Source organism: Struthio camelus, chromosome 3 (genome assembly GCF_040807025.1).
Source record: "Struthio camelus isolate bStrCam1 chromosome 3, bStrCam1.hap1, whole genome shotgun sequence".
In the NCBI taxonomy this organism is placed as follows: Eukaryota; Metazoa; Chordata; class Aves; order Struthioniformes; family Struthionidae; genus Struthio; species Struthio camelus.
Window position 1 is genome coordinate 47112545 of NC_090944.1, and position 16224 is coordinate 47128768.

At 37.3% G+C, this 16224-nt stretch overlaps 1 protein-coding gene across 8 annotated transcripts in view; it reads left to right on the plus strand.

Moving 5' to 3' along the window:
* Positions 1–16224, plus strand: part of DOP1A (DOP1 leucine zipper like protein A) — a 70398-nt gene that overhangs the window by 52340 nt on the left and 1834 nt on the right. For 3 of the 8 annotated variants that reach the window (XM_068937651.1, XM_068937648.1, XM_068937649.1), the window contains 14 exons: positions 444–499; positions 1025–1129; positions 1850–1916; positions 4135–4279; positions 4602–4681; positions 5204–5313; positions 5479–5628; positions 6056–6117; positions 6679–6831; positions 7862–7998; positions 9418–9473; positions 10405–10569; positions 12125–12254; positions 14164–14223. In XM_068937651.1, coding sequence (XP_068793752.1) covers positions 444–499; positions 1025–1129; positions 1850–1916; positions 4135–4279; positions 4602–4681; positions 5204–5313; positions 5479–5628; positions 6056–6117; positions 6679–6831; positions 7862–7998; positions 9418–9473; positions 10405–10569; positions 12125–12254; positions 14164–14223 — 1476 coding nt within the window. Of the gene's footprint in view, positions 1–443; positions 500–1024; positions 1130–1849; positions 1917–4134; positions 4280–4601; positions 4682–5203; positions 5314–5478; positions 5629–6055; positions 6118–6678; positions 6832–7861; positions 7999–9417; positions 9474–10404; positions 10570–12124; positions 12255–14163; positions 14224–16224 lie in introns of those variants that run through there. The other 5 variants (XM_068937654.1, XM_068937652.1, XM_068937653.1 and 2 more) reach the window with 2 other exon arrangements.

A 16224-nucleotide genomic window follows, 5' to 3' on the forward strand; every position in this document is an offset into this window, starting at 1 on the left:
TTCACAAATTCGAACAAGTAATTCATGCTGCCATTCACTACAATGAAAATATTGATTATCTAGTAGGTGGATGAACTTTTGGGAGGGGAAAAAACAGGAAGTCATACCTGCTTAAGTTATTACTGTTTATTGAAAAACTCCAGAATCCCGTTCACTGCTTCTGTAAAAGAACATGTTTCATAGGGATAGGATAGTTAGGTGAGGGAAACAAACGTGTACCCTGGAATCAGGTTGACTTTTTTCAGGTGAAGTGGGAAAAGGAAGAAGAAGCAAAAGAAAAGAATAACTTTCTGAATGAGAATTCACAAGATACTGTTAAGGAAATAAATTATCTTCAGTCATTGCCATAACATTTTAGCATTGTCATTTTTGCAATGACGGACAACAACAAAAAAATTTAGTTGCTTCTTCCTAATCACACAGATTTCATATCTTCTTCCTAGAAACATCTTTCACTGGAAGTCTGCATGTTGCAGTTTTTCTATGCTTATACTCAAAGGTGAGGCAAGAAGTTAAATTTTATTTCTGTTATCAAGAGCAGATGGACAATCTGGACATTTTTGTCTTTTATAACTCATAAGATAAAAAAAATTCCCTGTGTAACCTAAATCATAAAAAAGAATGGTTTTGAACTGTAGGCATTATAATGAAGAAAGGGATTTTAAGGTTTCCCCAGTTCTGCATCACCTTTCTTCCCCCGCCTAAAAATCTTACAGGAAATCTGTCCCCCAGCCACCGAAAGCTGAACAAAGTTATGCTTTAGTTCCCTGGTACCACTCCAGCTGTTGGCTGAAAAGCATGTCCTTTGAGTACACTGTTCTGCCTTCCTTTTTTTCTTGAGTTTACATACTGTAAGCTTAATGTAGCCGCCTAATATTAAACCAGTTCTTAAAGAAGAAAGACCTATGTGAAGGTTGATTCACAATATCAGTCAGGAGAACTGTGAAGTACAAAGAAAATGGGGGATACCTGAGATATAAAATCCTGATGCTGTTTTCATTGCCGTCATTACTTTCTCTTCAAGGATTCCAGTGACCAGCTTAGTAGATAGTTGGGCATCACTACTGCTTCTACTAAAGGACTCTATCCAGGTTGGTCTTCCAGCTCCAGGACAATTCCTCATACTTGGGTAAGCACTTGATGTTTGTGATTTCTAAGGAAGTTCAAACGTAAGTGTGAGAAGTCATATTGAAGTATTAGTATTATCACTTATTTTGACGTATTAGTATCACTTATTTTTGAGTGGAGGGAAATCCCTATTGCCTAGTCTATCAAATTAGTCTCTTCTCTGGGGAATGGTTATATGTATTAAACTGTATATTGTAATATGATATAAGCCAAGATTTTTATTACATTACTGATTATTTGAGCCACTCAGACTCTTTAAACAGTAGATTTAAGCTTCTGATTTTACTTAGAAAGTGACTCTAATTACTGTTTGGCAAGTATATGTATATCTATAGCCTACTAAAAAAAGATGAATCCCCAGCATGGAAGCTGTTTGTGTAGTGTTAGAAATAAAATATTGAATATGGCTTTCTGTATAAAGCATCAAGCCCCATTTTCTAGAATATGTGGAATTTAGTTTTGCTAGTAAATTGTCCTTAAAGATATTTTTGTGTATTTTAGACAGGTATATACTTGATAAACTCTTCTGGTGCTAGGAGTACTTGGAAAGTATTCTCTTCTGGTTAAGAAACTTGGAAACATGTTTTCTAGAAATGTTAGTAAATAGAAACGATTGAAGGTTTAGCAAATAAGTACTATGCATGTAAATTTCTTCAGTGTTGTCCTAGCTGAATCTTTTACTATAAGAATAAAATCTGTATCTAATTGATTATTTTTGCAGTGTTCTTAATGAGTTCATTATGAAAAATCCAAGTCTGGAGAATAAGAAAGATCAAAGAGATCTTCAGGTAAATATATTTATTTATTTATTTGTAAGTAGCTTGAGAGAATCACATGAATCACAATAGTGTATCCAAATCATTTTCCGTGTAAAAATGTTTTTAAGCAATTGGTAAATGCTAAACAAATTTAAAAATGTTTATTGCTTGTAAGTTGCCTGTTTTATTTAGTGTAGTTCCCTAAGGAAATGAGACCTCTGTGTTCTCCCTGTTTTGCCATCCCAAAAACTGTTGGTGAATTTTGAGCAAAATTTGAAAGACATTGTAAAGATGTGCTTTTGAAAGCTGTAGGAAAGGGAGAAATTACTGTCCTATTGAGGGAAAGGACGGATGAAATTCCCCTTCATTGTCCTTAAGAAGGAGCAGCTGGATAGCTAGTCAAGTGCTGCCAGTTTTCCCGCCAAACAGTTTGGGAAGTGAGAGGGAGCTGTAGGGAGAATATTGTGGGGAGGATTTGACATGGCAGAGAAATGGTTACAGGGCAAAAATACTGCGGGGTTGGAAAGCGGCCTTTGTTAACCATGCTGTCCATGAAACAATGTGGTTTTTGATGTTTAGATGAATATTTCTTTTCCTCTACTAGAAAGAATTTATAAATTTTCTGTTCTTATTTAACATTCCTGTCACTGCAGTGATTTCTCCAAGCAGAGACCTTGCTTGTTATTTTATGTCACTGTTTTTGATCACCAAACTTTTCTCTCATGTTGCTGGATTTCCTGAATTCTCTTTTTTTTCTTAGAACAATTGTCTGAAAAATTCTAATGGAGGCCCAAAAGTAAATTGGGTAACCCCATTAGTGTTTTCATAAGAAGTCTATTGGCTTCAGAAATGTATTCTTCTGTACAGTTAATTCTGTTGTTGCCATCTGATCGTGGTTGTATGAAACTACTTCATTTTTTTTTGATGTGAGGTGAAGTGGGAATTTACTGGAACATGATTTTTGGGATAAATCTTTAAGATTTAAATGCCTGAAACTGAAGAAGGAGATGCAGTGGAGCACCATGACAACATAGAACATTTTTCACTGCTGACAGTTTTATATTCTGCGCTTGCTGTTTAATTAAAGATGTATGGGATTTAAGGATGTACTGTGATTTAAATGAGTCAGGTGCCTGTATTTTGCATGAGTCAGACTTAGGTCATTGTAACATATATTTGGTTGGGAGGAAACACCAGTTTTGCAAACTTTTCAGTATATATGCTTACCATATACAAAGAGCAGGTGGCACCTCTTTTCAATAGTAATCATATTGCAAAATGGTGCAATTTCTACTGTCCTGAGTCTAAATTCCCGATGTCTGTAAGTGTTAAGCAGAAAGTCTTAGGCAGAGTTATTTATTCTCCACCCATAGTCATTAGAGAGAGGGAGGAACCGCAGAGGAGGAAGCTTTATTATTTTTAAAAGCTGGTAAACCAGTGAAGAGCTGATGAATCTGATCCTGTGCATATAAGTGATATGATGTGAAAGTTGAATTATTATTATTTTTTCCAAGTAGCTCAGAATTAAAAAAAAAAACTATTCAGATGCCCAGGGATATATATTTCAATGGAAATGAAAATGCGTTTCAGATATGAGATAATGCTATACTACCTTGTTGAAAAACACAGCAGAGCTCTGCCAGAGTTAATCAATCATGTTCATACACAGAATAGAACTTCCTTACTGTTCTGCAGATTTAGTAAAGGTGCCTGTGGACTAAACCTTAGACTTTTTTAAAGATATATTTTCAAAATATATTTTGACATATGTTTTTAACAAGAAGCTTGTTGCCACAACCAAATGCATGTTTAGAACTGCCGTAGGTATACTAGATTGGAAGGACTTCTGCAAAAAAAAAAAAAAAAAAAAAAAAAACAACCCTGTAGTCTTGGTTATTCATAGAAAGATATACTAACCATTTACAGATTATTTTATTTTATTGAATCGGAACCTTTCTTGAATGTGTTAGCATGTTCTTGCATATCATTTATGTACTCTAAAATGAGTCTTTAGTATCTTCTGTTTAGTATATTTATAATTTTATTTTTATCTGTGGAAGAAGCTGACGTTATCTTCTGGGGAGTTAAAACTGATAATATTGAACAGAAGCTATTCGAAGAAAGATTACTGAATTGCGTTCTATACTCGACAAGTTCTGTAGACTTCCTACAAAAGCACGTCAGGACAACAAACATAGCCCTCTGCGCAAATGTTTCTTAGAATGTTTAGTTGTTGTTTTCCCACCAGGATATAACGCACAAGATAGTGGATGCCATTGGGGCAATTGCTGGTTCTTCCTTGGAACAGACTACTTGGCTAAGACGAAACTTAGAGGTTAAGCCTTCCCCCAAGATTATGGTTGATGGAAACAACTTGGAATCTGATGTTGAAGGTGGTTTTATTCTCATCTTTTATTTTAAGTGAAACATTATAATTAGTTTAATTATCAGCCCAAAATTAATGAAGCTTTAACTTATTTGAATATGTATACATACTGTATATAGAGAGAAGTGAAAATACTAATTTAATATTTTATGTATTAAATATTTATAAAAATACTTCCATATTAGTATGTTCAGGCATTAGTATCTTATGTAGTGTATTTGACAGAGTCTGTACGACTTCAAAATCTATGCTATTAAAGTATGCTTGTAAAGTAAATAATGGCGTAAGAAAATTAACTTTGGACATTTTTTATTATTATTTCTGTTTAGATATGTTGTCTCCAGCAATGGAAACTTCAAACATAACTCCATCAGTTTATAGTGTCCATGCATTAACCTTACTTTCTGAGGTAAATGTCTCCTCAGGTGTACTAAATACTGATTTATAATAGTCTTTTATATTGCAAAAAGCTTTGGATTAGAAGTTTGGGGAAAGAGACTTGACAGGAAACATTGATGTGAATAGATAAGGGTTCCTGTCATATAACAATATATAAAACTGATTAAGCAGGCTATAAAGATTCAGTGAGATGGATGAGTATAGGGGATATTTTTGGTGGCAAACTTTCTGTGCTGTTAGTGGTATATGCTGTTTTCTGCTGATAATCACACTCAGTCTTTGTATTTTTCGTTTTGTAGCTTATACTGTAGAATACTTTGACCAAGAGTTTATGCTTTTGTGTTTTTTACCTAAGTTCGTTTTAAAAATGAAGGCATGTTTATACTTCGGATTTTATATAGTACCTGGAATTTGATCGCTTCTATTGTAAACTTGAACATTCAGTGCAGAACACGGTACAAAAAAATTGCTTAAGGTAAGCATAAAGTAGCTTGGGAGTGGGCGATAACATTTCTTCCTCCCTTTTTAATAGGTTTTGGCCCATCTCTTGGATATGGTTTTCTACAGCGATGAAAAAGAGAGAGTTATTCCTTTGCTTGTAAATATTATGCACTATGTTGTGCCCTACCTCCGTAATCACAGGTATCTTTACAATTTATTCAGTTTATGTAGATCTTTATAGCTAACTGAAATTTAGTGAGTCTGATGCTTCAGTTGAATCAGAGAGGGTAAGGACTGAGTATCTGTTGAAAGCTTCTTATAAAGCAAAAGTTGAAAATTATCTCATGTTGACTTTATTTGGTTTAGTGCTCACAATGCATCCAGCTATCGAGCCTGTGTCCAGTTATTAAGCAGTCTTAGTGGGTATCAGTATACAAGGAGAGCATGGAAAAAGGAAGCATTTGATCTCTTTATGGATTCCAGTTTCTTCCAAATGGATGCTTCTTGTGTTAACCAGTAAGACTTTTTTTTCTTGCTTGTGTCAGTAGCTGTCACAAATTCTATGTGCGCTGTTACACATGAGGTTATGTAATGTGAAACAGTTTCCCAAGGTATCTCTCTATTGAGAGAAGAGAAGAGGGATGTTCTGTATTTTAGATTACCATACAAAGCATAAAACTCACCTAATATTAATTTCTATGCAAAAGTATGTTTTTTCAACTTCAGATTTATAAAATATATATACATTTTAATAAGATAGATAAAATTCCTAAAAGTTGTATAGGACCAAGTCAATCAAACTGTACCGAGGAAATGGCACCTATATAACAAACAGATTAGATGAGAAGTTTTACCAGATGTGAGCCAGTTTAGTTAAAGGAGCAGAAAGTTTCCTGTAAGGGTTTCTTGCTCTTCTAATTTGTGTACCATCTTCCTCTTTTAGTTGGAGAGCTATTATGGATAATTTGATGACACATGACAAAACCACATTCAGAGATTTGATGAGTAAGTATTGTTAATGTAGTGGTGAGTTTTCTCCAAGGGAAACAAAAAAACCGGAATATAAATATCTTAAACTTTTGTTCAACTTTGGATAATTCACACTGACTAGAATAATAGTTGAAGAAAAAAATATATTTTTTTTTTGAGATTCGTAAGTAAAATCATTTGAAGTGAGGGAATCTGAGACCATCCTGGCCCACAAGTGAATTTTGTCTATACAACAAAGTTTATTAACCAGAGGGGATATTTTTTTTAGATCTCGAACACTAACTCTGCTTAAGGAAAAATTGATTCTGCACAACCAAAACCTCTGACCATCTGTACATCCAAACTGTATTTTAAAAAAAAAACAAAAAGCCAGAGGGATGGTGTATATCTAAGAGTTTTCTTTCACTATATGCTTTTTTAAATCAATGTGGTTAAAAATACAAATGGAAATGACGTTTTCTTAGTGGGTATTTTTGAACTATGTTATTGCAACCAAAGAAAGAATTATTTGTGCCTTAATATGAAACAGAAGAGAAATTTGAAGTTCATCTCAGTGCTGCTCATTTTCTCTTTCAGCACGAGTGGCTGTGGCTCAGAGCAGTTCGCTCAATCTGTTTGCTAATCGGGATGTAGAGCTGGAACAGCGTGCTATGCTCCTGAAGAGACTGGCCTTTGCAATTTTTAGTAGTGAAATAGACCAGTACCAGAAATACCTTCCAGACATACAAGGTTGGTAGAAATATATCATTTAATGTATTTCTTTCTTTGAATCTGATTGTGGCTGGGGAATATTTTTAGGACAAAGTTCTAGTGTCTTGGTCAGTGTCATTTGCCATCTATGAGAGGTTTCTGGATAAGAGCAGGTAAATTTGTCCTCTGGAATATTCGCGTGTGGTTCAGTTTTCATGACTCCATGCCAAGTTTCTCCTGATTTTTGTGGGAACATTTTGAATCTTAAATGGTTACAAAGCACCTGGATTTCCCAATTTCCAGTTGACTTTTAGCTAGATTGTTTCACTGATTTGTCATTTCGTGCCTTGATTAATGTTCTTGGGTACCCTTTCAGGTGCTTCTTGACATAATAGATGCTTGTATCTTGGAGGTTGAAATGGGGATAAATACAAAGGCTGACCTTGAAATGGTTTTTAAATTCTTCACTTCTACATCTCTGTCCTGCTTTTCTGTTTATCTGTCCTAATTATCATTGAAGAGCCTCTCTTCCAGTTGACTTTTTTAATTAAGTGGTTGGGAATGGGATAAGTTTTGTGTTTTCTTTATTTTCTAAGATGACACAGACGGTTAGGGCACCTTCTTCTAAGTATGTTGGCTTTTGTTGTCAGCAAGGTGGATGCTTTGGTCTCTTCCTCCGCATGGAAGGTCAATTGCATTGTCTTCCTCGTTTAATTTGTTGTAGGATTTATTCTTTGAGGTTCTTATCCAGTCAGTCAGTACCTGGGTTTAGTGTTCAAAATACCAGTTGGTTTTACTCGTCTGAACTGCAAAGTGTATGTGCTGACTGAGTGAAAAATTTCTTTATATATCTGCCTCTGTGTTGAATGTTTAATGATGGCTGTGATTAACTAAGAGGATATTGTCCCTGTGTGATATGCTGTGTGATGCAGCCTTTCAAATGCTGTGATGATGCAGCCTTTTAATAATATAAATGTTGACTGTTTTTGAAGGATAAATGAAGGGAAGAAGAAAATATTCGTTGGAATTATTCTGAACTGAGGAATCCTTGTTCACTTTTTTGTTTCAGAAAGGCTAGTAGAAAGCCTTCGTTTGCCACAGGTGCCCACTCTTCATTCCCAAGTGTTCCTGTTTTTCAGAGTATTGCTCTTAAGAATGTCTCCGCAGCACCTTACCTCACTCTGGCCTACCATGATCACTGAACTGGTGAGTTACCCTCAGTATTCATGACTTGGAAGGCTGTTGCAAATTTGAGACACAACTACTGAATGCTTTTAAGAAAATCTGTTACTGATACAAAATCTGTAATAGATATATTGCATGTGCTTAAATTACAAAGGACACAATTTAAGCTGATTTTCAGTCCTGATTTTTTTTTTTTTCCCAAACTAGGGGGAATGTTTGACTTATGTTGTTTAATTTATTCTGGTATCTTCTGAATTAAGTTTGCGTTTTGCCACAGTGTTCCCTATTTACTCCTACTTGCCAGTTCAGTTTCTGCCTAAGTACATGTACCTCTCCCACTAGTCATGCTCCCTCACTTTTTCCTGTTGCTACTTTCCTGGTTATTCAGCCCTCCTCCTCCAACAAAGAGGATGAGAACCTGAAGGAGGAGATAAAATCCATGTTGCATTGGCAACTGGTGGTGATTCACACTACCCTGTTACTGAAGTTTTGTGGCCAGATGTATAAAAGGCCTGATCCTTGACTTTATTTTTTCTTCTTGGGTCACTCGGTCATAGCAAGACAGGATAAACATCTGTTTCCAGAACTGCTGCCCGTGGAGTCTCTGGCGTTTGCTGCTTGCAGCTGTCTGGATTTCAGTTTTGGTAGTGCTTTGGGAATGAGTATGGAGGGGGATGGCTGGTACATCTTGTGGTCTGTTTATGCTGTTAGCCAGGTGGTTTCTAAGGGACTAGCTAACTTAGAATGCAAATTAGAATCACTTCTGTGATGGTTTTTTGTTTGTTTTGTTATCTTCTGGAGGCTAACCAGGCCCTTGGTTAACGACTGATCTAAGGAACAGAAGGAATAACGCTACATAAAGTATTTTAAAAACTGAGTGGGTTGTTTTGGCAACAGATGTATTTAAATTTGAGCCTGCCAATGGCATGAATATCAGGAATTCTAGGAATTAGGAGTTCTGCTCTGTAAGATCTGCTCAGAGCTGGGAGCAGTATGGCACCCTGATTCCTCTGCTGTCCCCTGGCACTGGTGCAAGTTACAGCAGTCTAGGAGCTATTTTCAGTGGAGAAGACTGTCATCTGTGGAGACTCATACTTGAGCTTGACTGTTCCTTTATATTATTCTTTATCTCATTTTCTTTAGGTGGTGCTCTCCTTTAGGCTCTGTTTCTCTGGGTAGTGGAGAGAATTGGCCTGTGAGAGCTTTTCTGGCCATCAGATAACCAGTTTATGTGGTCCTTGTGCTACTGTGTGTGAGAGATGAAGGAGTTCTAGGTTGTCAGTGTTCATTCATAGTTCCGTGGGTTATTTCCTCATCCATGAATGGAAGAAGCTCCAAACAGCAGTTCTTCTAAGGCTTACTCCTCAGACCTCCCGATGGAATTTTCTTGTGTCACAGGCCATAAAAAATGATATTAAAATACAGCATTTGATTTTTCAGGTACAAGTGTTTTTATTGATGGAACAGGAGCTGACTGCTGACGAAGACATTTCCAGGTAAACTTAAGCTGAATTTCCCACCTGTTTAACTTGATAGTGTTCTGCAATCTTCTGAAATGCTGATGGACAGCAAAATTATTTTTAAAATAATTTGACTTCAAAAATTTTCAAGTTCAAAATAAAAGAACAAGTAAAGAGCATTCCAATCTGACTGTGGTACCAAGGACATACTGTTCAGATTATTTTTCGTGAAAAGCAAAACAACAACAACAACAGTAAAAACTATAAACAATAAAACAACAATAAAACTATAAACAACAATAAAAGCTATCAACTAGCTCAAAAACAGCTAAAGTAAATCATGCAGTAGAAGTATGTTAGTTCCTACAGTATCTTGTTGACTAAAATGTTACTACTTTTGCAATTAAAATGTGCATAGCTTTTCTGTATCGTATATATCTTTGGAATAAGGTTGACAGTATTTACCAAAAAAAAAAGAGTCTAATAAAAATGTGATTTATTCCAGTGTTATAAAGGATGAGTTAAGGTATTTTCCAGTTTCGTTATCTGTTTTCATCCTATCCAATCTCTATGCAGTATGATCCCATTTCAGTCAACTCTAGCAGAAGAGGCAGATTTCTCAAAAGAACAGAAAAGTTATGTGCCCAAGTCCTGTTCTTCGTTTTTACTTAGCTTCTCTTTGTTCTTTTGAAGACTCTTTCCCTAAAATACAATAAAATCCACGTAGCTTGCAAGTTTGGGCTTCCTCTTAATTGGGATGACTGATGGGAATCAGATAGAGCATAATACATTTAAGTATGAACTCCAAGCATAATGAAGAATTGCAATGTTCTGTTTTGATTTATGGAATTAGGATTAAGCTGGTAAATAAACAGTTGTATGTTTATAAAGGCAAATGCAGAAAGAGGATCTTCCCGTAATGGCAGAAGGCCATTATGACTTACCTGCCCACTATACTTTATTTTAGAACTTCTGGCCCATCTGTTGCTGGTCTGGAGACAACGTACACAGGGGGCAATGGTTTCTCCACATCCTATAATAGCCAGAGATGGTTGAACCTGTACCTGTCTGCTTGCAAATTTCTGGATTTGGCACTAGCTTTACCATCTGAAAACCTTCCTCAATTTCAGATGTAAGTAAAAGAGGCTATAATTTAGATTTGTGAATGGGTTTTTGCCATGTTTTTTTGGTAGAACTCCAGTGTTTAAAATCTTTATTTTCCAATTTCCTTTCTCTCTCTGGCCTTCATCCCAGAGCAGCCGACAAGGCATTCCCTCCCAGTGTCAGTGTGGCCCCCAGAGCAAATGGTGCTATGCAGCAGATGAGCGTAAGCTGGTTTTATTCAGCTTGTGACTGGAGGTTCTCTACACTTATGAGCTAATCAGGAATAGTGGCGACTTAAAGTACTTTGTTTTTAAAATTTTTAGTTGCAGTCATGTCCAAGAATCCAAAATACACCCACATGTCTCGATGACCAAGGCATCAGATCAGAAGACTGTATGAGCTCAGTATGATTTCACTTAAATTACTCCTGCATCATTTGACTGGAAGACGTGTCAACAAACTCTCAAAGGGGGCATAGGTTATACTTGGTCAGTAGTTGTTTGCATGTGCAAACTACTTCCCCTCAGCAGTCCTGTTCTGTTGCAAAAATGGATGCAAAGCAACTGGCATTTACTCAAGAGCCCAGAAACAAGAGGTAGCACAGGACAGAACAACATCTCTCATGCTTCCCTTGCGTTGCACAGCAGTGACCGACTAAGGGCCGCTGCCCTGGCACAGGTCTGTAGACATTTGGCCAGCTCCAGTTACGCTGTTACTCAGAAGAGTCTCATGTGGGCTTGAGGGTGCAATGGGTTGCACACGCTGTGTCAGTTCATGCCCTGTAGTACTTCTAAATCTCAAACTAATTTTGACTATTCCTTGATTTATTTTATCTTCTGGAAAGTTTGTTCATAATTCTCACTAAACTCTCCATGCTGTCCTGCTCCCCATTATTAGCCAAACTGGCTTTATTGAGATATTTCCCCCTAGTCATTGCTGTGTATTTCTGGAAAGACAGTAGTAATGCTGAATCGCACTCTTTTACAGTGTTCTCATTGAGGCTTGGACTGAATCATTAAGGAAAGAAACTTTGGTTCCCTTTATAGTGTATGATGCAACTAACCAGTCTTTACAGCGTAGTGAGGGGAAGGGGAGGAAATGGTCCGTCTGAGCCAGCTGGCGTATGAATAGATAAAATCAATGAGTTTCTGTTATCAGCAGGGTATATTGAGAACATTTAATGTGTTATATAGTAAGCGCTGCGCTTACACTTTAGGTAACTTACATATTTTAATATGTATATAAAAACATTACGTATTTTAGAGTTCAGAACTCAGTTCCCTTGTACATAATAGAGAGGGAGTGCTACTATTCTTAGCTTCTTTGCCCTTTCTTGCTTTTGTCATCCTTAAATATTTTAAGAAATTCTAAAGGAGAAAGGAAATGCTCCTTTTCTCAATCATGTTATCTCTTCCTTTTCAGAAAATGACTTTCCTATTTGACGAAGTTTTTTCTTTCTTTTTTTTTTTTCCTTCTTTCTTTAAGATTTAGCTTGACTTCCTCACCCTATCATACTCTTAGATCTGGCAGAAAAGCCTGTGTGCTCAGTAAGGATAATGTCTGCTTGTGTTATCTTTTGGCAGGTATCGTTGGGCTTTTATTCCAGAAGCATCAGATGATTCAGGCTTGGAGGTACGAAGACAGGGCACTCATCAAAGGGAATTTAAACCGTATGTGGTACGTCTAGCAAAACTGCTGCGAAAAAGAGCAAAGGTATGTCACTTTCTTCCAGTTTTGCTTTTCACTGAAAACTTTCACGTTCAGTAACTTCCAGTACCGTTTTTTGTTAGTATTTGTTTTGATGGAAAATGGCAAGGAGGTTATCTAGCATAGGAGTTTTCCCACTGGAGTAGCCTCCGATCAGCATTAGGCAAAAAGCATATGAAGGTTTGAAGAAAAAAAGACTATGGTCATTGGCTTTGGAGTATCCAATTAAAAATACTTTTTTGAGTAAGAAATAGAATATGCCTCAAAGCCTAATGCAAGTTAATGCAAAAATCATTTTCAGATAGTCCAAATTTCAAATCATATAGATAGATAGGTAGTAGAATAACTATCTTTTGAGGTAGAAAAACATTTTTATTCCTAGTAATCCCATTTAATTATTTAGAAAATGGTGTTGTATTTCCGTAACTGAGAACAGCAAGAGTTTTGAAACTGCAGAGCCAGGGAGGGCTGAAGCAACTGAAATGAAAGGAAGAAAGCAAGGAGCCGTGGAAACAATTCTGGGGGGAAAATGGGCTGTATAATTTGTAAATTAGGAGCAGAATTAGGTGGTGTTATGTTGGTATGTGAGGTATTATCAAAAATCTTGTTTGGTTAGGGGTGGAGGCCCGATCGGCTAATGAAGCTGATGAAAGCTGACCAAACCCTGTCCCAGGGAGCACCTTTATGCTGCCACAAAATAAGAAAAATGCCGCGGGGTACTTTGCTCCTTCTGTAAGGACAGAACTTCCCAGGCAGGCACTTCACTGGTAAAGGCTGCCTGGGTGGGCCAAGGAAAGAGGGAGAAAAGAAAACTCAGTTGTGTGGGAGAAAGCTCTGACGTTTTATTCTTGGGGATTCCTCCAAACAGTGTTACAGCCCTGGCAATGGCATCTGCTAGCCTACTGTAGCTACCATATGTAAGATCTTTATTAAATGCTTTAATTGGATTAAAAAAAAAAAGTATTGCTGGCATGAAAGTGGCTACATAAAGTTTAGCAATAACTTAGCTGCAGGTCAACCTGAACTAATCAGCAAAGGCTCACAACTATAGGGAATAAAACAAGTTATTTGATGCATATAATATATAATTGGTATTATATTATATATTCACGTTCTTCATGTTACTGGTTTTGAACTGTGAAAATAAGACTAAAATGTTGTTCTCCTAATAACATGTAAAAGGGGTAATAGGTTTTAATAGGCTGTTAAACACATCGGGGTTAGAGGCTACACCTGATTATGTTGTGTGCTATACTCATTAGAAAGTTGTCACATTCCAAAGAATCTCTCCGCGTGAATTATAAAATATACATGCTGCTAAGTACTGTATGCTGAGATAGAGGCATGAAGGGAGGGCTTCCACAGTATGCTTCTAGAATATACAAAACTTGCAGAAATTTCTGAAACCCTATTGTCAAGGCAGCAGTTGCACATTTTGAACCAAAACTGAGGGTTGTAAGGATGAGAGAAAAATGAGATAATACTGGTTTCCAGGCCATTTTTTCTTTGTGCAGAGGAGAATACTGTTGTGTATGGCTGTGTATTTCTCTTAGAAAATACTGCTTCTGAGCAAAATGTTTCAGTTGATCTTAATTTTACTTCAGGGCACTCTGACAAATACTCAGACTCGCACAGTATGGTGTTTGTCAGGCTCTGTTATCTGAAAGAAAAGTGCTTTAAACCTCCTTTGGCACTACTGCAATAAGCAGAAGAACAAACTGTCAATGTTGTTATTGTCTGATAGTGTCTTGGCTCCACTAGCTCCAGAGTGTGATTCTGGGTAATGGATTATTTGGGATGGATGATCTTTTTGCTGAAAAATAGCATCCAACCAACCAACTGCACGGCCTTCATGGCAAAGTATTATTTTGATATATGAAATGCAGTCTGAAAGTTCTCCTCTTTCCTTCCACAGGACAAACAGGAGGACTTTAAGACGATGGTTTTGGAGGGATTGGAGATGGCCAAGCATCAGGTGAGGGTGGCCTTTGATGCTTGAGTTGTGAAACAAACTTACCCTAATACCATCACCTCGCAGCCCTGGGTAGTATCTCACTTTCAGTGAGAAGTGAAAGAGATGAGCTGTCTTAGAGGACGAAGTTGAGAGATTGTGAACTGAAATAATCACAGGTGCCCTTATTTTTAATTTGGTTTCCTACATTAAACAGATTACCAAAAAAAAAAAAAAGGTCTAAAAGGCATTATCACCACAAATCATTATAGAATTAAAACAATTTCTGCCACACGTAATCCCGAATCTGGTCTCTTTCAAATTACCTTTTTAAGTATTCGAAATACTAGTGGTGTTTTCTAAGCTACTGCTGTGAGGAAATGGCTTGGATGGATTGTATTTCATTGCTCACTTAGAGTGAGAGAATTGGTATTGGCATATGCACCACATTTGGTTGGTTGCTCAGTAACACTAACACTTGGCGTGTGCTGGAGCTATTCTGTGTTCATCACTGGGTTATACAAAGTAGTGGAATGCAAATCAGTACTGCAGATTCTCTTCTGTGAATCCAGTGCAAAGTGAATCCAATGTGAAATTTTTAAAGGAGAAATTTTTAAAAGTAAACACTTCAACAACAACAACAACAACTCTTTCTGTCATGGGATGCAGTGTTTGTTTTGTTTCAGGTATTATGTAGCCTTTTGTTTCTTGAAACTTTGTAGAGAATAAATAGTACAGCTAGAATAATTATCTCCCATGACAGGGAGCCGAACAGAACAAAAATAAAATACTAAATACCTTCATATTTAATACTAATCTAATCACTTTTTATGAGATAGATATCATGAAAGCTCCTGAATTGGAAAAGACAGTTCCTTTCACTTAAAGGGCAAAAATCATTTAAAAAAAAAAAACAATTCCCCGAATAAATGTTTGCTCAAAGGCTGCACAATCAAAAATCTTTACTTTACACTCTCCTATTGGTGAGGGTTTTTTTCCCCCCTTCATTGTCTTCTCCTTACAACACCTGCTCTTCCGCTTTCCCATCCCCTGAGATGCAGCCTGTGACCGCAGCCATGCGGATTCTCGGGAGCGCCCCCTGGCCCCTGCCTCTGTAGATGCATTGCAGGAGGAGCGGGAGGAGGTGCTGCTCAGGGGCAGATCAGGAGGTGGCTCTCACTCATGCAGCCTTTGTGTTTCCCTTTTCTCCTTCCTCCTGGAGTAAAAACCAGTATTGCTGGATCCCTGCTTCATGGCATTAACTCTCCTATACTGGCCTATCAATCATAGTCCAAACAAGGAGTTTTTAGTGTTGATATTATCTTATTTTCTAGATTTGAATATGATTTTTGAGTCCAAAAAAAAAAAAAAAGACAATGAGTACGTTGCCATATGAGCAGCAGGATGTTAGTGCTCAGATATTTTAGGGCACAGATATTTTCGGTAACCCTAAATACGGTTATACGAGTGTACTGACACGCTCCCTGGTGTGTGACTGCTGCCTTCACTGGTGGGGTTCCAGAAATCTCTCCTTTGAAATTCCCTCCCATAGGTGGAAGGTGCGTAAGTGAGGCCTTTGGGGAATCCACGATGAGTAATCAAACCATTCTCCTTTGTGAAAACTAATGTCTGCTCAGAGCCTTCATGGGGGTTATTTCTGGTATTTAAAATACCGATGCCTTTGTCCTTCTGAAAACTCGGCGCTCTAGTTTCAAAGTGAAGATATTTAGTTTCTATTTTAACTTTTTCCAGATTTTATTTATCGTCACTAATGCTGGTAGTAGGGTGAGATGCAAGTATTGCTATCAGAAATTGGCCTCTTTTGGAGAGCAACTTAGCCAGGACGTGCCTTTTCCAAGCAGCTACGGTGCTAGGTATAACATCAGCTTTGGCTGTGTTTATGCTAGCCAGTGGGATGTTGCAGCAGGAGCAGCTGCATAGAGCAGCTACACAGCAGCTGCCAGTGCCTGAGGCGTGCTGCCAGGGCTAGCTGGCTTTGGGCCAGGTCTGGGCCTAGGTGGTAGA